General features: G+C 44.6%; 1 protein-coding gene and 1 long non-coding RNA gene across 9 annotated transcripts in view; one reads left to right on the forward strand and one right to left on the reverse strand.

Moving 5' to 3' along the window:
- The window catches only part of ENPP2 (ectonucleotide pyrophosphatase/phosphodiesterase 2), a 130,575-nt gene extending 121,999 nt beyond the window's left edge, over positions 1-8,576 (forward strand). The window contains exon 28 of one of the 8 annotated variants that reach the window (XM_056522673.1): positions 7,785-8,573. In XM_056522673.1, the coding sequence (XP_056378648.1) occupies positions 7,785-7,958 (174 nt within the window). In that variant the 3' untranslated portion in view covers positions 7,959-8,573. Of the gene's footprint in view, positions 1-7,784 lie in introns of all 8 variants that reach the window. The other 7 variants (XM_056522672.1, XM_056522679.1, XM_056522671.1 and 4 more) reach the window with 7 other exon arrangements.
- Positions 2,996-25,813, reverse strand: part of LOC130274386 (uncharacterized) — a 68,462-nt gene continuing 45,644 nt past the window's right edge. The window contains exon 3 of the long non-coding RNA XR_008844352.1: positions 2,996-3,353. This is a non-coding gene — a long non-coding RNA (uncharacterized LOC130274386). The remainder of the gene's footprint in view (positions 3,354-25,813) is intronic.

The raw sequence follows: 25,813 nt of genomic DNA on the forward strand, positions 1-25,813 counted from the left end.
GGACCACCCGCGATCTCCTGAACGGGCTCCGTCAGTCTGCCAGAAGCGGCCGTTCCGACCCCCGCAGGAAGCTGCTGTGAACACTCCACGTATCTCTATGGGATACATGGAGGGGGCATATCAGCCAGCGCTCTGTGCGGGGGTCTGCATGCCCCCTTCCAGCAGACTGCCGGGGCCCTGTTCAGGAGATCATGGGGGGGGGGGGGTCCCAGCGCTCAGACCCCCCCTCGATCTATAACTTTATACTTTGGATAGGGGCTTAGTTATTTATTTTTTAATAGAAGTAATTTACAAATCTGTTTAACTTTCTGGTACCAGTTGATTTGAAAAAAAAAACAACAAAAAAAAAAGTTTTCCACTGGAATACCCCTTTTAAAGGTAATGTCAGGGAGAAAAGGATCAAGCATGAAGGATCAAGCAGTCGAAATTTTACATGCACGATCCTTCTCTTCCCTGACATCATCTGTTGGGGGAGAGTCGGGAGGTCCTCTCTAAAGTGTATGGGGGGCTTTACGTCTCCCCTCCATACTGGACACATGAACACGTTCTGGTGTACGGCGGGATCAAAAGACGTAGCTGTCGACCAAACAAACGTTCACCTGACAGCTATAGTGTATGGCCTGGTTTAGGGCTTATTCATTTATGTCCAGCCCACAAGTTGTTGTTTTTCCCCTAGTACCAACTACCAGGAAAACAATAATGACAAAATGAATCCTATAATTTGCTATGGGGGTCAGTTATGTGTCCAGTGGTATTGGTTTCACCTCAGGCCACATAGGGAAATGTTTCTCTATCTGGCTATGGGTGCAGGTGCCCAACCACATCAGTAATGTTCAAGATAAGAATTGGGTGGACACAATGGGAGAGATTTATCAAAACCTGTGGAGTGGTGTAGTTGCCCATAGCAGCCAATCAGATTGCTACTTTCATTTTAAAACAGGCTTCATAAAAATGAAAGAAGCGATCTGATTGGTTACTATGGCAACTGCTCCACTATTCCTTTGCTCAGGTTTTGATACACTGCGTCCATTGTGGGGGATTTATCAAAACCTAAGCAAAGGAATAGTGGAGCAGTTGCCATAGTAACCAATCAGATCGCTTCTTTCATTTTTATGAAGCCTGTTTTAAAATGAAAGTAGCAATCTGATTGGTTGCTATGGGCAACTACACCACGCCTCCTCTACACAGGTTTTGATAAATCCCCCACAATGGACGTAGTGTATTTGTGAACAAGATCTTACTTTAGTAAAAGAAAAGGTTGCCTGTTTTGTCAAGGTTTACTATACTTATGTATTATTGTGTTCTTGGATATTTAGTATAAGTGGCAAGACTGAGAAAATATTTTAACAAACAGGCAAAAGTTAAAAACATTAAAAACATTAACATAAAAAAAAAAAAAAAAAAATGAAAAACAAAACAACCTACCTTCCAAACCACTAGGATGTGTCTCAAGGAAGACCTGAATTTTTCTGCTGGTTTCAGTTCAGATATTCTGCCGTGTGAACAAGGCCTCAGACCCATGCCCGTATGAGCACCGATCTAGCGTCTCAGCACTCAGATGCTTTTTCCACCAACTCTTGCTCAAAAGATTTATGACCAGATAGTCTGTTTCCACTTTTTTGGAATTTCCATGCCTGTAGGGATAGCCATGTAGATTTCCATTGACTAAATAGGAGTGTGACCAATCCCTACCTCATGAGCTCCATGGCAAAAACAGTTGTTGCCTTTTTGGTACATTCTTTGCCACATAAACAAGCCCATTTTTGGAAGGGAAAAAAATAGGATGCGAATAACCTAAAATGCAATACTTGTCGACCTCCTCATGGAGCAACTAAATATGCGCTGGCACGTCTTATAAAATGAACTAATTCTGCATGGCCTGAAGAAAAGCCTTTATTAACGAAAAATGAACAGCACTCAGTGGCCTCATATTAAAAGCACGTGAAGGACATCTACACTCACACTGTGTGTTTTGTCTTCTGCTTCTCCTCTCCATGCCTAATCTTTCTCTGTGTGTTCATGTTTCCTGTGTCTTCTTTCCACGTGTCATTGTGTGTCCTGACTGACTTTTTGAACTTTATAATGTAAGATCCTATTTTACCATGAATAGGTCATCCACAGCTATGAGCAGAATGGTAGACAATGTCAATCCTAGTTTGGAGGTTCTTAAGCCGGTCATACACATTAGATAAATGTAATCAAACCCAACAATTGGCGGTCTACCTACACACCTCTGGTGGCAGATGTTGGACGTTTGATTTCATTGGAGGAAAAGCCACTTATTCCCTTCTCGCTTGCGAAAAACATAAAACAACCGATATCTCTTGTGGATGTCTGGCTTTAGAAGTCAAGTCGCTCAAGTCAAGTCATCCAATCACTCTTGCCAGGCCAAGAGTGATTGACTATGTCAAATGACTAGAACCTCAAAAGTCAGTCCAAGTGATGTGGTCATTTGTATGCTGTTTGGCCCATTGAACATGAAAATGTGATCAATTATAAGTTATAGGTTTGAGATTTCCACTTTGAGAGTTGTGATGCTCTACCAAGTGCAATAGCACCTTTTTAGTTCTTCATCAAAATCCATGAAGCTTCTAGTATAGAGTTGGAGCCTTCTACTCATTGGACTCTCCAACCAGCATGGAAGGGTTTAAGTTGCCCTGAGAAGTGCTGTAATACGATTCTTTTTTTTTAATTTGTTGAGGGTCCCAATTCACAAATTATATTTCCTTATGTAGCCATTATTGTAGAGAATAGAGAATTCAAGAATAAAACTTTTCATGTGGAAACATTGGACATCTGTCTAATTTTTCTTCCTAATCTCTATTTGGCCGGATAGTGTGACTGCATGCAAAAGCTATAATTCTTCAATACTAGGATGAACTTTTCAGCAGGAAACATTTATGCTTTTGTTTTATTTAATTTTTGTGTTTTTATAGTTTGCCAGGCCCGGTCCCCAGAGCTCTTCTAAAGTAAGGTCAAAGGGGCTGGTTAGTATATTTCCTCCTCTTTTCTTGTTCATCTTAAAAATTTGTCTTTAGTTAAACTTTAGCTGACATTACAGAAATCTAAAGGAAAAATAAACCCACCGCCATTAAGTAAGCAAACAGTACCTCCAGCATGGAGCCATTTACTCTTATCTGTTGTCGTCTTGTGTGTTTCACCAGTCAACCCTACTCGTACTTGTCAGCACCAGATGTCTTCGCTCTTAGAACAATCTCTGGGGAGCAATTCACCGAGGCTGTTAAAACTGTTCTTGATTCATTTCTAGGTCTGTCCTCGTACGAGTCTCCGTGTCTACAACTTCCTCCATGTGGTTTTGTGTTTCATGTGGCTCAATATGTGTTCTTCCTGCACTAAACAAAAACACACAAACATTAATGGGAAACCGCACTACATCGATGGATCCCGATCTCATGAATAGAGTTTCTGATGGAAAGTTTATTAGGATATTGTTTTTTGCACAAAAGATTATCATAGTAAAGTTAGACACATGTAGATTTTACTATCCGGTGACCTCTAAGGCTGGCTTCACACCATGATTTGACCTTCAGAAGCACAGATACGATTTCGGAAGCTTAAATCACCTGAAATCATATCTGTGCACGGGCAGGTACTGACAGATAAGGAGCCTTTAACTACCGTATTATGGTACTACGAACCCCACCATAGTCTGGTAGTGACTACGATCTGGTCATTTTCCCAGCATGTCAGATTTTTGACACGGACTGAAAATCGTGGTCTGCCACGATTTTCAGTCCATGTCAAAAATCTGACATGCTGAGAAAATGATCATATCATAGTTACTAGCTGACTACAATCGGGTCCACAAACCCATAATAGTTAATGGCTCCGTATCGGTCAGTACCTGTCCGTGCACGGATATCATTTCAGGCGATTTGAGCTTCTTAAATCGTATCTTTGCATCGGAAGGTCAAATTGCTGGCCTTAGTGGTCCCCATCACCCTCTCTATCTTAGAGCTTCTGATAATCTAGCTGATCTGGCATTCACCCTAAATCATTGGACACTTTGTATTGGAGTAGAATGCTGTATTTTGATCAGTATCAGTCTCTAGCTTTATATTTTCACATTTAAACAGAAACTCAAGACAATTGCCCAAAGTAGGTATGCTCAGAAACTTAAAGGGGTATTCTGCCCATAGACATCCTATCCCCTATCAAAGTGGTAGGTGCTGCACAGAGATCTTGGGGTGGGGGTGGGGGGGGGCTAGAGAGAGACGCCTGTGGGACACCTGCGATCGGAAATCTTATCCACTATCCTTTGGATACCCCTTTAACTTAAAGATTTTGGGCTCTCGTGCAAAATCTGGAACTGGAACCAAACTTTCCCCTTAAGAAGAGATCAGTATTATAAATGGCACAGGGTAGAGGTGTGCTTGGTCTCCTTGCCCCAGCACCTAGTCATAAACACTGGTTTTTGCATATCCTATAGCTACACCATTGGACATGCTGCTAAGAACATAGCTTTTTACTGCATTGTGATCAGGGCTCATTAGGCTAGGACTCTTGGAGACATTTGATCACCCCTAAGTTGTCGTTGAAAATTGACATTAGTGAAATCAGGACTTCTTTCGAGCTTGGAATTCTTATAGTGGTTGCTGGACTCTCCCCAACTCAAGAGGGTTGCATCTAAGTGGCGGCAATGTTGCCATAAAGATATCCATTGTCTGACTAAATTATCATTGGGTAAAATGCGGCAGTGACCAACATGCAATACCACAGAAGTGATCGTACCCTAAGTGGAAGAAAAAACACAAGTAGAGGAAAAAGCCTACAAACTCTATTTCCGTTCCAAATCCGTTCTTTGCCTATTCCTACTTCCTTTAGCACCATTCATTTTTATATAAAAGGAAGCAAATAGTTTAAATATGATTCAGGTAAAGACTTATTGGATTACATTAGTTAAAAAAACAAGATTACAAGAACAATAAATGTAGGAAAATGCAGGAGATTTATCAAAAGCAGTGTAGAGGAAAAGTTGCCCAGTTGCCCATAGCGACCAATCAGATCACTTCTTTCTTTTTCAAAAAGGCCTGTGAAAAATGAAAGAAGCGATCTGATTGGTTGCTATGGGCAACAGGTCAACTTTTCCTTTCCACTGGTTTTGATCAATCTTCCCCAATGTTTTTAAATTAACACTTATCCCCTATCCACAGGATAGGGGATAAGTGTTTGATCGCGGGGGGTCCGACCGCTGGAACCCCCTGTGATCTCCTGTACGGGGCCGAGGCTGTCCCGTGCAGGGGGCGTGCCGGCCGCAGCATGACGTTGCGGCCGGCACGCCTCCTCCATACATCTCTATGGGAGAGGCGGGGAGGCAACGTTAGTGCCTCCCCGCCTCCCCCATAGAACTGAGGAGACGGGGCTTCACCGTCGACCTCTAGGTCGACGCTACGTGCCTTAGCGCTCACCATGAGCGCTAATGGTGGCGCCCCGTTAGGGAGATTGCAGGGGGGTCCCAGCGGTCGGACCCCCCGCAATCAGACACTTATCCCCTATCCTGTGGATAGGGGATAAGTGTCATACCGCTGCAGTTGTCCTTTAAAAATTAGGACGAGAAAAACATAACACCTTATAAATGTCACTGTATAGCACTATTAAATAGTGCCATACAGCGCAAAGACAATTATTCCCATTAATACCTAAATAAGTCATACACTGCTTAGGCTGGGTTCACACCAAGTTTTTGCAAAACAGTTCCTATATACGTTTTCAATTTGAAAACCGTACGGAACTGTATTGAAAACCATATGCATTGACTCTCCATTGAAAACCATATACCAAAAGATGCATCTGGTTGTGTCCATTTTGCATCCTGTACGGTTTTGTCAGTTTTTTTTTTCCCCCGTACCCAAAACTGTAGCCTACCACTGTTTTTTGGTCCGGGTCAAAAACCCTATTGAAGAAAAAAATATATATATATTTTGTTTTTTTAACATGGGAGTCAATAGGAACCGCATATGCGTACGGTTCCATCCGGTTTTCACCGTACGTTTTTTTTACTTTGCAGTTTTTTTCTTGGAATTTCAATCAAACAAGTGAAACTTTATTCGTAATGGAATGAAAAGTTAAAAACGTATACTTTTTTTTTTTGTTTCAACGGATGCAACTGGACATCATTTTTCAAGCCGTATACTTGAAAAATGTAAATTTGTACACACGCTATGATAGTTTAGTCAGGTTTTGAGGAATCCGTTTTTCATTCAAAAACCAGAGACTGAAAATGTATTGCAAAAACGTGGTGTGAACCCACCCTTAGATGGTGCCATTCAGTATCAATTGGTAGACTTTGCCATAATAAATAATGTCCACTTCCAATGAATCATGTACAGTATAGAACAAACACTCCAGAATGTTTTTTTTTTTTTTTACATAATTCTATCTCACCAATAATATTCCTGCAGAATCACCCCGGTGGGCAGGTGTAGTAGCAGGGGCAAAAGAAACAGCAACTAGTTTCATGCTGGATAACATGAGAAAGTTCAAGTAACACCGGCACTGCTACTCCATGGCGTGGTGCTGTATGCACGGCAATATTAACGTGACCCGCTCTCCTGCATCTGTCTCCTATTTATTATATGTATCTCAGCATACTGGAACAAAGCAACCACAAGGAATATTGGATGAGTGCTCCATTACTACCTTTCATTCCTGACTACTTTAGTTTCATGCTAGACTCCGCACTTACTCTAGTGAGGCCAGAGGAGGTGCTGAGTCCAGTACGAAAATATTTGCTGCTCTGTTTGCCCCCTGCTGTTACACCTGCCCCACTGAATGCGCTTCAATAAAAAAGTAATGGGAATAGCAGCAAAAGGGTGAGTGCCATGTTTCTTTATCTTCTGCTTTATGGGATATACTTAAAGGGGTACTCCGCTGCTAGGCATCTTATCCTTTATCCGAAGGATAGGGGATAAGATGTCTGATTGCAGGGATCCCGCCCCTGGGACCCACTCTATCTCCGCACAGCCAATGGTCCTGACGTCACGCCGCGCCCACCCATCCATGTCTATTGGAGGTGGCGTGGCAGCCATCACGCCACCTCCCATAGACATGCACGGAGGGTGTGTGGCATGACATCATGAGGGGGCGTGGCATGATGACCTGACCACTGCTGCTGGAACCCAGCATTCGTTCCGAATGCTGGCTGCTGCGCGGAGGTCCCAGTGGCGGGACCCCCGTTATCAGACATTTTATCCCCCTTCCTTTGAATGGGGATAAGATGTCTAAGGAATGTGTCATCAGAAAATGGCCTCTTTTTTTTATTTTTATTTTTTAAAAATTTTAAGAGAAATTTTGGTGAAATTTGTTAACATTTTTCATTTTAATATCTATATTTAAAAATAATCCTGAAATCTTGCAGTTTCCATTCTGACCACTAGGCCTAAAACTAAGCTGACACTTCCTGTTCTGTATGGATCACTTCCGATCAGTCTCCTCCTTATCATTACAGACAGGTTTACAGTGAAAGGTGATAACAGAGATACACACAGTAGCTGTTGCTCACAGATCAGCCTCCCCCTCCATGATCTTCACAGAGGTGACCGAGAATGCAAAGACACCATTCCCATTTATCTGAACGGGAAAGCGTCAGTCTATTGTTCGCCTATGTCTGTGGAGCTTGCTGTAAATTTACCAATTAAATTACATTAAACAGAGGTCTTGAAAATGGACTTTTCGGGAAAAAAAAACTTACTTTGTAACATTTTAGACTTTTTTATTTGTCTATTCTACTTTTTAATATTGAAACTTTTTTTTTTCTACTCCAGCAGAATTCCGAGGATGATTCCAAGTGGGTGGAGGAGCTTTTAAAGATGCACACCGCACGCGTCCGAGACATTGAGCAGCTCACTGGACTGGATTTTTATCGAAAGACCAGCCGCAGCTCCACAGAGATCCTGTCCCTGAAAACGCACATGCATACGTTCGAGAGCGAGATCTAATGCGCACAGCTCGCAGGTGTCGGCTCCTCTTTCAAGTGGTGTATATTTTTATATTGGTTTTATTTTATTTTTTTTGTATTTATTAATTTTTAAACCAGGACACTTAACTATATTAGTATTTTAATCCTTCGTGTCATGCACATGTCGTTGTCAAGTAATGTTGTTTTGTAGATGTCTGTGTTAGGAAGTCTCTTTATGGCTGCAGCTAGGCTCATAGACTAAGCTTTTTAATAGTGCTGCAGAATTTCTTCTTGCACCGGGAATTTTTACTTTTCTAGTGCAGTGCTGATATATATTTGTAGACATTTTTTGTTCCTGAGTAATGCAAAACCGAATATGTAAAGTGACTTATATTAACTGGAAATTGTGACCAAACATATTTATGTTGTATGGATTAATGGAACCTCATATAATAAACCACACAAATTCATTTTTAAACCTCGCTGGTTCCCTTTGTATATTTTGGGGTGCCAGGGTATAAGGGCAGTTGCCCACAGGCCTCCACCCCCAGTTTTTTTTTTGAAGGTCTCTCCAGACACTGAAAAAGAGATGGATAAAAGGGGTACTCTGCCCCAGACATGTTATCCCCTATCCAAAGGATAGGGGATTAGATGTCTGATTATGGGGGTCCTGACGTCACACCATGCCCACTCAATGCAAGTCTATGAGAGTGGCCGTGACATCACAACCCCTGCCATCTGCTTCAAGTGTTCGGAAAAAAATGTTCCAAATGCTGGGGCAGCGGAGTACCACTTTAAAGGCAACCTATGATTGGCCTCACGAAGCGCTTGCAGCGCGAGACAGGTCCGTAGCCCATGCTCGCCTCCTCCCCTTGTCGTCTCCCTGCACTGTTCGTTTTCGTGGATGTTGAATAAACATACAGATGAAGCAGCAATTGCAGTGAGTGCACTTATTCTATGGATATCATGGACTATACTTTGGTGCATAAGTTTTGCACCACCACTTGCTGTCTGTGAAGTTTCGCTGCAGCATTGTGTCCATTGACAAGACGTCCGACAGGTGTATGCAATAGCAGTGCCAGGCTGTCTTTTTCTTCTGTGCTACTATCAGTGGTTTAATGCTGCCCGAACAGCTGGCAACATCAAACACAAACAGGTAGTGCAATCCCGACATACCAAGATTGTCTCGGAGAACAGGGTAAGTAGTTACCAGAGGTAGTCCCTACAGCTGCTCTCTGCCCCCACTGGCATTGAGAGACACATCTTTCCCTATACATACATACGGTTAAAAAGCATCACTCAGGGCTGGCAGGGCAGAAAGCAGATGCTGGGAACTGCCCCAATGACTACTTGTCCCATTCCTTGGGGCTTTTTGCTACACATGCGCGTTTCAGGGTAAGTTATACTGTGTCGGGATCACCAACTGTCTTTGTTTTATGCTACGTGCCATTCAGGCAGCATGAAACTTCTAACATGATCCCTTTAAGGCTACCATGGCTACCAACTACCAAGTTGCAGATATATGATAACAGAACCAAGATTACTATGTGTGTACAGTACTAGAACCAAGTTTACTATATAGGAACAATGCCAAAACCATTCTTACCACATAGATATGGCACTGGCACCAAGCTTACTGCATGGATGTGATGTCAGAATCAAGCTTATTATGTGGGTGGGGTACCAGTGCCAAGCTTACTACATAGATACAGTGTCAGAACCTAGATATGGCAACAGCAGCAAGCTTACTGCATAGCTATGATACTGGTACTGTTTTAATATGTTTTATTAAATATTGTACAATAAACAAAAAATTTTGAACCAATTGGTGGTAGAGAAACTTCTATGCCGAAGAGAGGGGACTCCATCACCGATTCAGTGGCCAGTTCTTTTCAGTGATTCCCTTGGCTACATATAAGTATGCAGTTCCAAAATAAAACAGTGGCATACAATATTGTTGTGCGTGAGGTATAATTCATGCTGCATGTTAAGAGGGGTACTCCGGTCAAAAACTTTATTTTTTTAAATCAACAGGTGCCAGAAAGTTAAACAGATTTGTAAATTACTTCTATTAAAAATGTTTTACCCTTCCAGTACTTTTTAGCAGCTGTATGCTACAGAGGAAATTCTATACTTTTTGAATTTCTTTTTTTTTTGTCTTGTCCACAGTGCTCTCTGCTGACACCTGATGCCCATATCAAGAACGGTCCAGAGCAGGAGAAAATCCCCATTGCAAACCTATGCTGCTCTGGACAGTTCCTGACACGGGCAGCAGGTGTCAGCAGAGAGCACTGGGGACAAGACAAAAAAAAAAGAAATTCAAAAAGTATAGAATTTCCTCTGTAGCATACAGCTGCAAAAAAATACTGGAAGGGTAAAGATTTTTTAATAGAAGTCATTTACAAATCTGTTTAACTTTCTGCCACCAGTTGATTTAAAAAATTTTTTTTCCCACCAGAGTACCCTTTAGGGTACGTTCCCACACGGCGTATTTTGCTGCGTATTTGGTGCTGCGTATTTTCCTACCCATTGACTTCAACAGAGAAAATAAAATACGCAGCAGCAAATACGCAGCAAATACGCAGCAAATACGCCGTGTGGGAATGTACCCTTAAAGTGTTTCTTTAAAGAGAATCTGTCAGCTCTATATCTTGCTCACAGCTGAAGTGTCAGAGGCATTGCCAAGCCACAGCATGCACACCTCCTCCCTCCCCCACCCCTCCCTGCTTTGACTGTTTGCCTAGAAGCTGAGCCTTGTATATTAACATGTAGGGAAGATGGGGGTGGAGCAAGGAAGAGGTGTGCATGCTGAGGCTCAGCGACGCCTCCTAGCTGTTAGCGTGAAGTAGAGCTAACAGATTTCCTTTCATGCTGCCTGAACCATAAATAATCAGGGTGGTCCGTGGGTGCCTCTCCCTGCCCCACCAGCCTTGAGAGACAGATCTCTAAAGTTTGAGTATAGAGAAAAATCTACTAATCAAAGCTAGCATGGCAGGCAGAAGCCACCGGAGATCACTCATGGTTTAGGCAGGACCGGTGGCACAGGTGTTGGGGGTCCAGGCACATTGGCCTTTATAAATTTGAACATGAAAGCCTGTTTAACGTGGGACAATGATGATTGGCAAAGCCAATAGCTGGGAACCAGGGTCAACTATTGGCTATCTATCTGCTCACAGATGAAAGTCTTATCAACTGCTGGCTAAAACAAATGAAATTACTAAACCAGTACAGTGACATCACTTCCTGTAACCAGTGACCAGAACTGATCTACTCTACTGTCAATATGAGTCGGATCCACTTCCGGACTCATCAACTGTACACTAGTCTACAATCCTACTCCTGCTTTCTTGTAGCTCTGTGGTCTCAAACTGTGGCCCTCTAAATGTTGCAAAACTTCAACTCCCAGCATGCCCGGACAGCCGTTGGCTGTCCGGGCATGCTGGGAGTTGAAGCTTTGCAACATCTAGAGGGCCACAGTTTAAGAACACTGTTGTAGCTCCACTTGTGGCCTTGATCCATAGTTCTGTTCACAAGATCTGGGCCTCGTGGATACGTAAAAAAAACAAAAAATTCAACTCAAAGTAAAAAGAAAACTAAGATGACCTATTTGGAAATGAAACCTGGGGTATACCCCGATGCACTGGCACCATCCAGCGTGCGCCTACACCTCATTATGCAGGGAGAAATCCTACAATGAACAAGGCAAAATCCCTAAAACCAGCTCGACATGAACGTATTTACTATGCGAATTGCCTGAGAAGAAGGGGCATGTGTAGAAAAGACTTCACAAGAGACTGCCGGTAATACAGCCTGTGTATTCATGGACTCGGAGGGCCACTATTTCACTTGGGTAGTATCCAGCTCTAAGACAACTGTGACTGTTGTGAATGGTACTGGACCCCGGGGGATTGTTGACTTAACTTTTTCGCTCTGACAAAATTTCTTATTTTGGAACAGTGTTGAGAGGTTTCTTGTTTGCGGGGGTCTGGACTCGCCCGTCTCACGTAAGGACTCTGTTTTTGTTATCAGGATTCAGAAACTTTGTAGGTCTAACATGTTATCTGGGAATCATCCCATAAAGAACTGACCCTAGGGACAAGTAGGTGGCTTTAAAGTCCTCTCCAAGTGAGGTTGTCATTTTAGAGACCCCAGACAACCCCTTTGAAGGTGCAGCAGAGGACACTCTTCACTTCCCGGCCCCCAATCTGTGGGTCAAAATGGCAGCCAAAACTTAAAGTGCTATCCCAGAGATGGCCCGGATGAAAAGATATTTTCATGCTGTTGCCCGAGACTTGTGCAAGACTATGGGAACTCAATGGGACATTTGCCAATCTGTAGATTGAGTGCCGTAGTTTCGCGAAAGTCTGCTTAAACACACACCCCAGCAACATAGCCCACTCCCATCAATCTTTGGGAAGGGCCAGAAGGGAGGACTGTGGGGTGGTTAAAGAGGTACTCCGCCGGAAAAAGGGGTACTCTGCCAGAAAACTCCGCTCCATGCCGGATGACTGGCAACTACAGCCACCACGCCCCCTCAATTCATGTCTATTGGAGGAGGCGTGACGACTATGTACTAGCCATCACACCCCCTTCCCATAGACATGAATGTAGGGGGCGTGGAGGGATGTCACGAACACGGAAGCTCTAAGCTTCCGTGTTCCGGACGCCACCGCTGCCGGTCCGGAGAACTTGGGGGTCCCCAGCGGTGGGACCCCCATGATTAGACAGACATCTTTTCCCCTATCCTTCGGATAGGGAATAAGATGTTTTCCGGCGGAGTACCCCTTTAAGGGTATGTTCATAGTGCGTAAATGCTGAGCGGAATTCAGGGGAAATATTCTGCTCGGAAATTCCGCCGCAGCCGGAGTCCCATTGCTTACAATTTGTCGCAGCAATCCTGATTTTGGCATCCGCAGGAACAATGAACATGCGTTACCGTCTATTTCCAAGCAGTCCTTGCGCCGGTAGAACATGCAAAATTGCGGAATGTCTGCCTTTGTTTTAGCCTAAGGGTTTATTCACGCGGCAGAATTTCCGCTAGCGGAATTCTGCTTGCGTAATTCTGCCTCAAATGAAAGCCCCAATAGACTTCTATGGGATTCAACACTTTTAAATTTCTGCACAAGCCAGAAACCACCCAAGGAGCGGAAGCAAAATTGGTGCGGAAATTCCGCCCGTGTGAATAACCCTCCTCGAATGAAAGCCCAATACACTTCTATAGGAGTCCACACTCCCATTCACACTTCTGCAGAATTTCCGTTTGGATTCCGCACCAATTCAACACAAAATCCACACAAGCGGAAGCGGAATTGGGGCGGATGAGCGGAAATTCTGCCGTGTGACTAGACCCTAAGGTTTGTAATCCTCACTCCAGCATGGTCTGTGTCTCCATGGTCACGTTGGCGCGACTGTTTTGCAATAAGCTTATACAAGTGAACGGGCTCCCTCACTCACCCATCCCGGACAGGTACATAACAGTAGAACACAATTCAATGGCAAAAAAACAGTATAATACATGATATTCACACACACGATTCACAAAACAGTGAAACTTCATTGTTATTTACTTGGAATGAAGGCAGAAGTCAGACAACCTCTACTCCTATCCTACAGGACCACATAGTAGGACACTGCATAAACTGAAAAAATATATATTTTTGCATTTTACCCCATTTCTGCTAGAGTAGGCATGTGTCCTTTTGTTTCTCCTCCTCCGGTTCCTCCTTAAGGGAAGGGGAACCAATATTATTTCAGTAAAGTTTCCATAGCTGGAAAGAGCACCTGCCCTGAAAAACCTCAACTGTGCTTAAAGGGGTATTCCAGCATCTAAAAAATAAAAGTTTCTCCTATCCAGAGAATGAGGGCTAAGTGTCTTATGATGGGGGGTGTCCAACCTCTGCGATCCCTCATCATCTCCAGAACAGGCCCCAAATCTCCACGCTCCATGCATTCTCTATAGGAGTGCCGGAGGTACCAGAGTACAGTGCTTGTGCATCTCAGGCGCTCCCATAAAGAATGTATGGAGTGCGTGCCAATCCAGCACTCCAGGCAGTGGGGAGATTTGGGGGGCCTGTTATGAAGATGGGGGGCGGTGCCCAGAGGGCTGACCCCCACGAGAGATAAGACACTGTTCTATCATTGCAGGAGAGGGGGGATACTTTTCTAAACAATGGAGTACCCCTTTAAGCACAGTTGAGGTTTTTCAGGGGAGATGCCGCACACTTCTCGGGCCCAATACAATATGTACTCAACCTGTAAACAAATGGTGCTCCCTCCATTCTGAGCCCTGCTTTAAACTATCAGCTTTCTCCCCCTGGTGGTACTGGCTGGTAGTGCGGGGGACGCTGATCAGTTTGATGCTTACTGTGCCCGGATGCGCCGCGCCGTTCGTCCCTAATCTTCAATTTTCGGGATATGCTAATGAGGTGCTATCTGGCACCGCCTGGGCTAACTGGCACTCTGACGCCAGTGCCGCTGGCCGCAGCGCCGCCCAGCTCATCAATATTCCTCCCCTCTCTTCATTACAGAGCGGGGCGAAGAGGGAGAGGCGGAGGGAGGGGATGAATATTGTTGAGCTGGACGGCGCTGTGGCCAGTTAGCACCTCATTAGCATATCTCGAAATCAGAAGATTAGGGCCGAACAGCGTGGCGGATCCGGGCACGGTAGGCATCAATCTGATCAGTGTCCCCCACACTAACAGCCAGTACCGCTGGTTAGTGCCCCTCGAGAAAGCTGAAACTGCATCAAAACTGCACATGATGTGAACTGACCTCAACCCACTTATCTTAGTCTAATAAGTTTATTTGAGTGATCTCTAGCACCAGCAGCCTGATTAGATGATCAGGTACAGTGATCAAACTCCACACCCTCTCTCTGCAATGCCGGGTGATTTATGGGAAATGTAGGCATCATTATTGAATTTCATCCAGTATGGAGCTAAACCCATGGCTGCCACATCAGCCTAAACAGGTAAGCCCAGGGCATACACGAGAACCTCTACATTATTCTCCAACAATAGCCTCTGCTGCACTATATAGGCAAATTCTTTAATGGTATGTTAACAAAAAACAAGGGCCCATTGATTTAAACTGGAATTACTCACAAAAGCATAAAAACTGGCTGAAAAAACTTTTTCATAGGGGATATTTCATATTCTGCTTGGAAGATCACGTTGAAATCAACTTGAAAAAATTGCCTGAAAAGCCACATGAAAAACCACATTAAAAGAAGCGCTGAAGGGTTTTTGCAGGTGGATTTTAACTATGTGAGCATACCCTGCACAGTGCACACTGAAGTTTTCAGAGCAGATTTTTCACTCAGAAAAAACCCTCCAAAAATTCCGCCAGAACATTGAACCTGTTCAATGTTCTGGCGGATCTCTGCTCCACAGACATTGCCGTCTATGAGGACGGCAATGTCTGCGCGGTCCTAGCGCCGACTTTTAGCCCGGATTTTAAGGGGATCTTTTTGTGTGTTGAAAGGAGGCGGGGGGGGGGGGGGGGTTGTTACTTATGTTTTGGCTACTGAAGGCCTCTGCAAACCTTGATTGGTGGCTGGAAAATCCGCTAGGTTCTCCTTTATTTCTCAGGCCTGTGTGTGTGTGTGTCAGGTAGCGCACTATGGCCACCTATGGGATAGTTCTAAAAACAGCAGAATCAGGGGGAAACATTTTTGAGTTTCTCTGTTCATACCGGCTGTGTTACACAGAACAACGGATTAAAATGGAATCTCTGGAAAAAATAAATCCAATTTTCTTTAAAAAGTTTATACCATTTCCAGCAATTTTTTAAGGGGTACTCCGGCGCTAAACATCTTATCCCCTATCAAAAGGATAGGGGATAAGATGTTAGATCGCGGGGATCCCACCCCTGGGGACCCCACGATCTCTCCTGCAGCACCCCCGTCATCAGCCACAGAGCGATCCTCGCTCTGTGCAGCTGAAAAACAGAGGTGCTGCAGGAGAGATCGTGGGGTCCCCAGGGGTGGGATCCCCGCGATCTAACATCTTATCCCCTATCCTTTTGATAGGGGATAAGATGTTTAGCGCCGGAGTCCCCCTTTAATGTCCTAAAAAAATGTAATGGCAACAAAGTACAGTGGGGCAAAAAAGTATTTAGTCAGCCTCCAATTGTGTAAGTTCTCCTACCTAAAAAGATGAGAGGCCTGTAATCATAGGTATACCTCAACTATGAGAGACAGAATGAGAAAAAAATCCATAAAATCACATTGGCCCTCATTTACTATTGTTTCATCTGACCATATGATATTCTCCCACTACTCTTCTGGATCATCCAAATGCTCTCTACCAAACTTCAGACGGGCCCGGACATGTACTGGCTTAAGCAGGGGGACACGTCTGGCACTGCATGATTTGAGTCCCTGGTGGTGTAGTGTGTTACTGATGGTAGGCTTTGTCACTTTGGTCCCAGCTCTCTGCAGGTCATTCACTAGGTTCTCTTTGTGTGGTTCTGGGATTTTTGTTATAATTTTGACACCACGGGGTGAGAGTGTAGCCCAGATCGAGGGAGATTATCAGTGGTCTTGTAGGTCTTCCATTTTCTAATAATTGCTCCCACAGTTGATTTCTTCACACCAAGCTGCTTGCCTATTGCAGATTCAGTCTTCCCAGCCTGGTGCAGGTCTACAATTTTGTTTCTGGTGTCCTTCGACAGCTCTTTGGTCTTGGCCATAGTGGAGTTTGGAGTGTGACTGTTTGAGGTTGTGGTCAGGTGTCTTTTATACTGATAACAAGTTCAAACAGGCGCCATTAATACAGGTAACAAGTGGAGGACAGAGGAGACTCTTAAAGAAGAAGTTACAGGTCTGTGAGAGCCAGAAATCTTGCTTGTTTGTAGGTGACCAAATACTTATTTTCCACCATAATTTGCAAATAAATTATTTAAAAACCAGACAATGTGATTTTATGGATTTTTTTTCTCATTCTGTCTCTCATAGTTGAGGTATACCTATGATGAAAATTACAGGCCTCTCCTATTTTTAAGTGGGAGAACTTGTACAATTGGTGGCTGATTAAATACTTTTTTCCCCCACTGTACATACACCTAAAGGGATATTCCCATCTGAAGATGTTACCCCTGATCAATGGGGTTCCACCTCTGCGACCCCCACCAATCCTGAGAACAGCACATCAGCCACTCTCATTGGCAGTATTTCCCAACCAGGGTGCCTCCAGCTGTTGCAAAACTACAACTCCCAGCTTCTCGGACAGTCATAGCAGCATCAGGATTTTGGATGTTCAGGCCAGTGGCACTGACGTCCCTGCAGCACTGCTGATCTGAACAGTCAGTCGTGTATGAACGTCCGGCCCTACAAGAAGCAGATTGTGAGAGCAGTGAACTTTTTTTAACCTAACAATGAAAATTACAAGTACAATGGGGGACAAATATAATTGTTGTTTTTAGTAATTTGTCATACTATCAAGGGAGGGTTACAAGTTTGACGCATATAAGCAAAAAACAATAAATCACTTCAGAACACCATTTTGTCTGATCCCTTTTCTTCTCTGCAACTTTTTTGCACAATAAGTCTCAGTTGCTACTTTTTGTGAGACTTTTTTTTTGAAAGCAAAAAAAAAAAAAAGTGCTTAGGTACACATGCAACACATAATGTGGTGACTGGGTGAGGCAATGAGGTGATGCAGGGTCTGGTGGTATAAACCCTTACTTGTCGTGACGCCAGGGTGAGGTTTGCTTAGTATTGGAGGTCCTGCTGCCAACCGGCCCACAAACGGCAGGGATAATAAACGGAACGTCCACAGCAGAATTTATGAGATAACTGGAACTTTTACTGAACTTCTTAAGCCAACAGTCTTTACAATTAAATTGTTTCTTTTGAGGTAACTGGGATGCAGGTTCCTCACAGGCTTTGCTGGGACTTGTAGTTTTTAGCTTTAAGCAGACCACTGTGCTACTAATTATAAGAATTCAGTGGAATAGTAGTCACACAGGATTTGTAGGTTGAGCTTTATAACTCACGGTTTTAGTGGCTGCTGGTCCTTTAGGCTTTGGCCTGGTTGAGATGAATGAAGATATGAAGAATGCTGATTGTGCTCGCTTCATAGTCCGGAACTAAGAGCCGGAACCAAGAGCTAAGAGAGAGAATTTAGTGACTGCAGCCCCTTATGTACTAAGGGGGCTGGACTAATCCCATTGGCTGCAAAGCCTGTAGGTCCTGAACCCAGAGAACTCTGGGTACATCACATGACATTAACACATGACCCAGGAAGGTGCTAAATATCTGTACAACCATTATAACATATCACATGACCTAGAAAGGTCCTTTACATTTAGATTACCTCTATATACATTTAATAATAAACAGTAAGATATTTATGTGAGGCGAACAAGGGGAAAGCCCTGTGGAAATTGAGGGACTCTAGCTGAGGGGACTTTAGACAGGGACAGGATAAGGTCCTGTTCCGGGACACCACAATAACATAGCCTACTACAGTGAATTATAACATAGTGTACTACAGTGCCCTATAACATAGCCTACTACAGTGCCCCATAACATAACCTACTACAGTGCCCCATAACATAGCCTACTACAGTGCCCCATAACATAGCCTACTACAGTGCCCCATAACATAGCCTACTACAGTGCCCCATAACATAACCTACTACAGTGCCCCATTACATAACCTACTACCGTGCCCTATAACATAACCTACCACAGTGCCCCATAACATAACCTACTACAGTGCCCCATAACATAGCCTACTACAGTGCCCCATAACATAGCCTACTACAGTGCCCCATAACATAGCCTACTACAGTGCCCCATAATATAACCTACTATAGTGCCCCATAACATAACCTACTACAGTGCACCATAACAAAGCCTACTACAGTGCCCCATAACATACCCTACCACAGTGCCCCATAACATAGCCTACCACAGTGCCCCATAACATAGCCTACTACCGTGCCCCATAACATAGCCTACTACAGTGCCCCATAACATAGCCTACTACAGTGCCCATAACATAACCTACTACAGTGCCCCATAACATAGCCTACTACAGTGCCCCATAACATAGCATACTACAGTGCCCTATAACATAACCTACTACAGTGCTCCATAACATAACCTACTTCAGTGCCCCATAACATAGCCTACTACAGTGCCGTATAACATAGCCTACTACAGAGCCCAATCACATAACCTACTACAGTGCCCCATAACATAGCCTACTACAGTGCCCTATAACATAGCCAACTCCAGTGCCCGAAAACATAGCCTACTACAGTGCCCCATAACATAGCCTACTTCAGTGCCCCATAACATAGCCTACTTCAGTGCCCCATAACATAGCCTACTACAGTGCCCCATAACATAGCCTACTACAGTGCCCCATAACATAGCCTACTACAGTGCCCCATAACATAGCCTACTACAGTGCCCATAACATAACCTACTACAGTGCTCCATAACATAGCCTACTACAGTGCCCTATAACATAACCTACTACAGTGCTCCATAACATAACCTACTTCAGTGCCCAATCACATAACCTACTACAGTGCCCTATAACATAGCCTACTACAGTGCCCAATAACATAGCCTACTACAGTGCCCCATAACATAGCATACTACAGTGCCCCATAACATAGCCTACTACAGTTCCCCATAACATAGCCTACTACAGTGCCCCATAACATAGCCTACTACCGTGCCCTATAACATAACCTACCACAGTGTCCCATAACATAACCTACTACAGTGCCCCATAACATAGCCTACTACAGTGCCCCATAACATAGCCTACTACAGTGCCCCATAACATAGCCTACTACAGTGCCCCATAACATAGCCTACTACAGTGCCCCATAATATAACCTACTACAGTGCCCCATGACATAACCTACTACAGTGCCCCATAACAAAGCCTACCACAGTGCCCCATAACATAGCCTACCACAGTGCCCCATAACATAGCCTACTACAGTGCCCCATAACATAGCCTACTACAGTGCCCCATAACATAGCCTACTACAGTGCCCCATAACATAGCCTACCACAGTGCCCCATAACATAACCTACTACCATGCCCCATAACATAGCCTACTACAGTGCCCCATAACATAGCCTACTACAGTGCCCATAACAGAACCTACTACAGTGCCCCATAACATAGCCTACTACAGTTCCCTATAACATAACCTACTACAGTGCCCCATAACATAACCTACTACAGTGCCCCATAACATAGCCTACTACAGTGCCCCATAACATAGCCTACTACAGTGCCCCATAACATAGCCTACTACAGTGCCCCATAACATAGCCTACTACAGTGCCCCATAACATAACCTACTACAGTGCCCCATAACAAAGCCTACTACAGTGCCCCATAACATACCCTACCACAGTGCCCCATAACATAGCGTACCACAGTGCCCCATAACATAGCCTACTACAGTGCCCCATAACATAGCCTACTACAGTGCCCCATAACATAGCCTACTACAGTGCCCCATAACATAGCCTACCACAGTGCCCCATAACATAACCTACTACCATGCCCCATAACATAGCCTACTACAGTGCCCCATAACATAGCCTACCACAGTGCCCCATAACATAACCTACTACAGTGCCCCATAACATAGCCTACTACAGTGCCCCATAACATAGCCTACTACAGTGCCCCATAACATAGCCTACTACAGTGCCCCATAACATAGCCTACTACAGTGCCCCATAACATAGCCTACCACAGTGCCCCATAACATAACCTACTACCATGCCCCATAACATAGCCTACTACAGTGCCCCATAACATAGCCTACTACAGTGCCCATAACAGAACCTACTACAGTGCCCCATAACATAGCCTACTACAGTGCCCCATAACATAGCCTACCACAGTGCCCCATAACATAACCTACTACCATGCCCCATAACATAGCCTACTACAGTGCCCCATAACATAGCCTACTACAGTGCCCCATAACATAGCCTACTACAGTGCCCCATAACATAGCCTACTACAGTGCCCCATAACATAACCTACTACAGTGCCCCATAACAAAGCCTACTACAGTGCCCCATAACATACCCTACCACAGTGCCCCATAACATAGCGTACCACAGTGCCCCATAACATAGCCTACTACAGTGCCCCATAACATAGCCTACTACAGTGCCCCATAACATAGCCTACTACAGTGCCCCATAACATAGCCTACCACAGTGCCCCATAACATAACCTACTACCATGCCCCATAACATAGCCTACTACAGTGCCCCATAACATAGCCTACTACAGTGCCCATAACATAACCTACTACAGTGCCCCATAACATAGCCTACTACAGTTCCCTATAACATAACCTACTACAGTGCCCCATAACATAACCTACTACAGTGCCCCATAACATAGCCTACTACAGTGCTCCATAACATAGCATACTACAGTGCCCCATAACATAGCCTACTACAGTGCCCCATAACATAGCCTACTACAGTGCCCCATAACATAACCTACTACAGTGCCCCATAACATAGCCTACTACAGTTCCCTATAACATAACCTACTACAGTGCCCCATAACATAGCCTACTACAGTGCCCCATAACATAGCATACTACAGTGCCCCATAACATAGCCTACTACAGTGCCCCATAACATAGCCTACTACAGTTCCCCATAACATAGCCTACTACAGTGCCCCATAACATAGCCTACTACCGTGCCCTATAACATAACCTACCACAGTGTCCCATAACATAACCTACTACAATGCCCCATAACATAGCCTACTACAGTGCCCCATAACATAGCGTACCACAGTGCCCCATAACATAGCCTACTACAGTGCCCCATAACATAGCCTACTACAGTGCCCCATAACATAGCCTACTACAGTGCCCCATAACATAGCCTACCACAGTGCCCCATAACATAACCTACTACCATGCCCCATAACATAGCCTACTACAGTGCCCCATAACATAGCCTACTACAGTGCCCATAACATAACCTACTACAATGCCCCATAACATAGCCTACTACAGTTCCCCATAACATAACCTACTACAGTGCCCCATAACATAACCTACTACAGTGCCCCATAACATAGCCTACTACAGTGCCCCATAACATAGCATACTACAGTGCCCCATAACAAAGCCTACTACAGTGCCCCATAACATACCCTACCACAGTGCCCCATAACATAGCGTACCACAGTGCCCCATAACATAGCCTACTACAGTGCCCCATAACATAGCCTACTACAGTGCCCCATAACATAGCCTACTACAGCGCCCCATAACATAGCCTACCACAGTGCCCCATAACATAACCTACTACCATGCCCCATAACATAGCCTACTACAGTGCCCCATAACATAGCCTACTACAGTGCCCATAACATAACCTACTACAGTGCCCCATAACATAGCCTACTACAGTTCCCTATAACATAACCTACTACAGTGCCCCATAACATAACCTACTACAGTGCCCCATAACATAGCCTACTACAGTGCCCCATAACATAGCATACTACAGTGCCCCATAACATAGCCTACTACAGTGCCCCATAACATAGCCTACTACAGTGCCCCATAACATAACCTACTACAGTGCCCCATAACATAGCCTACTACAGTTCCCTATAACATAACCTACTACAGTGCCCCATAACATAGCCTACTACAGTGCCCCATAACATAGCATACTACAGTGCCCCATAACATAGCCTACTACAGTGCCCCATAACATAGCCTACTACAGTTCCCCATAACATAGCCTACTACAGTGCCCCATAACATAGCCTACTACCGTGCCCTATAACATAACCTACCACAGTGTCCCATAACATAACCTACTACAGTGCCCCATAACATAGCCTACTACAGTGCCCCATAACATAGCCTACTACAGTGCCCCACAACATAGCCTACTACAGTGCCCCATAATATAACCTACTACAGTGCCCCATAACATAACCTACTACAGTGCCCCATAACAAAGCCTACTACAGTGCCCCATAACATACCCTACCACAGTGCCCCATAACATAGCCTACCACAGTGCCCCATAACATAGCCTACTACAGTGCCCCATAACATAGCCTACTACAGTGCCTTATAACATAGCCTACTACAGTGCCCCATAACATAGCCTACCACAGTGCCCCATAACATAACCTACTACCATGCCCCATAACATAGCCTACAACAGTGCCCCATAACATAGCCTACTACAGTGCCCATAACATAACCTACTACAGTGCCCCATAACATAGCCTACTACAGTGCCCCATAACATAACCTACTACAGTGCCCCATAACATAGCCTACTACAGTGCCCCATAACATAGCCTACTACAGTGCCCCATAACATAGCCTACTACAGTGCCCCATAACATAACCTACTACAGTGCCCCATAACAAAGCCTACTACAGTGCCCCATAACATACCCTACCACAGTGCCCCATAACATAGCCTACCACAGTGCCCCATAACCTAGCCTACTACAGTGCCCCATAACATAGCCTACTACAGTGCCCCATAACATAGCCTACTACAGTGCCCCATAACATAGCCTACTACAGTGCCCCATAACATAGCCTACCACAGTGCCCCATAACATAACCTACTACCATGCCCCATAACATAGCCTACTACAGTGCCCCATAACATAGCCTACTACAGTGCCCATAACATAACCTACTACAGTAACCCATAACATAGCCTACTACAGTTCCCTATAACATAACCTACTACAGTGCCCCATAACATAACCTACTACAGTGCCCCATAACATAGCCTACTACAGTGCCCCATAACATAGCCTACTACATTGCCCCATAACATAACCTACTACAGTGCCCCATAACATAACCTACTACAGTGTCCCATTACATAACCTACTACAGTTCCCTATAACATAACCTACTACAGTTCCCTATAACATAACCTACTACAGTGCCCCATAACATAACCTACTACAGTGCCCCATAACATAGCCTACTACAGTGCCCCATAACATAGCCTACTACAGTGCCCCATAACATAACCTACTACAGTGCCCCACAACATAGCCTACAACAGTGCCCCATAACATACCTTACCGCAGTGCCCCATAACATAGCCTACCACAGTGCCCCATAACATAGCCTACCGCAGTGCCCCATAACATAGCCTACTACAGTGCCCCATAACATAGCCTACCACAGTGCCCCATAACATAACCTACCACAGTGCCTCATAACATAACCTACTACAGTGCTCCATAACATAGCCTACTACAGTGCCCCATAACATAACCTACTACAGTGCCCCATAACATAGCCTACTACAGTGCCCCATAACATAGCCTACTACAGTGCCCCATAACATAGCCTACCACAGTGCCCCATAACATAACCTACTACCATGCCCCATAACATAGCCTACTACAGTGCCCCATAACATAGCCTACTACAGTGCCCATAACATAACCTACTACAGTGCCCCATAACATAGCCTACTACAGTTCCCTATAACATAACCTACTACAGTGCCCCATAACATAACCTACTACAGTGCCCCATAACATTGCCTACTACAGTGCCCCATAACATAGCATACTACAGTGCCCCATAACATAGCCTACTACAGTGCCCTATAACATAGCCTACTACAGTGCCCCATAACATAACCTACTACAGTGCCCCATAACATAACCTACTACAGTGCCCCATAACATAACCTACTACAGTTCCCTATAACATAACCTACTACAGTGCCCCATAACATAACCTACTACAGTGCCCCATAACATAGCCTACTACAGTGCCCCATAACATAGCCTACTACAGTGCCCCATAACATAACCTACTACAGTGCCCCACAACATAGCCTACAACAGTGCCCCATAACATACCTTACCGCAGTGCCCCATAACATAGCCTACCACAGTGCCCCATAACATAGCCTACCACAGTGCCCCATAACATAGCCTACTACAGTGCCCCATAACATAGCCTATCACAGTGCCCCATAACATAACCTACTACAGTGCCTCATAACATAACCTACTACAGTGCTCCATAACATAGCCTACTACAGTGCCCCATAACATAACCTACTACAGTGCCCCATAACATAACCTACTACAGTGCCCCATAACATAACCTACTACAGTGCCCCATAACATAGCCTACTACAGTGCCCCATAACATAACCTACTACAGTGCCCCATAACATAACCTACTACAGTGCCCCATAACATAACCTACCATAGTGCCCCATAACATAGCCTACCACAGTGCCCCATAACATAGCCTACTACAGTGCCCCATAACATAGCCTACTACAGTGCCCCATAAAATAGCCTACCACAGTGCCCCATAACATACCCTACCACAGTGCCCCATAACATAGCCTACCACAGTGCCCCATAACATAGCCTACTACAGTGCCCCATAACATAGCCTTCTACAGTGCCCCATAACATAGCCTACTACAGTGCCCCATAACATAGCCTACTGCAGTGCCCCATAACATAACCTACTACAGTGCCCCATAACATAGCCTACTACAGTGCCCCATAACATAACCTACTACAGTGCCCCATAACATAGCCTACTACAGTGCCCCATAACATAACCTACTACAGTGCCCGATAGCATAACCTACTACAGTGCCCTATATCATAGCCTACTACAGTGCCCCATAACATAGCCTACTACAGTGCCCTATAACATAGCCTACTACCATGCCTCATAACATAACCTACTACAGTGCCCGATAACATAACCTACAGTGCCCTATAATATAGCCTACTACAGTGCCCTATAACATAACCTACTACAGTGCCCCATAACATAACCTACTACAGTGCCCTATAACATAACCTACTACAGTGCCCCATAACA

The sequence above is a fragment of the Hyla sarda genome, chromosome 5 (genome assembly GCF_029499605.1).
Source record: "Hyla sarda isolate aHylSar1 chromosome 5, aHylSar1.hap1, whole genome shotgun sequence".
Lineage (NCBI taxonomy): Eukaryota > Metazoa > Chordata > Amphibia > Anura > Hylidae > Hyla > Hyla sarda.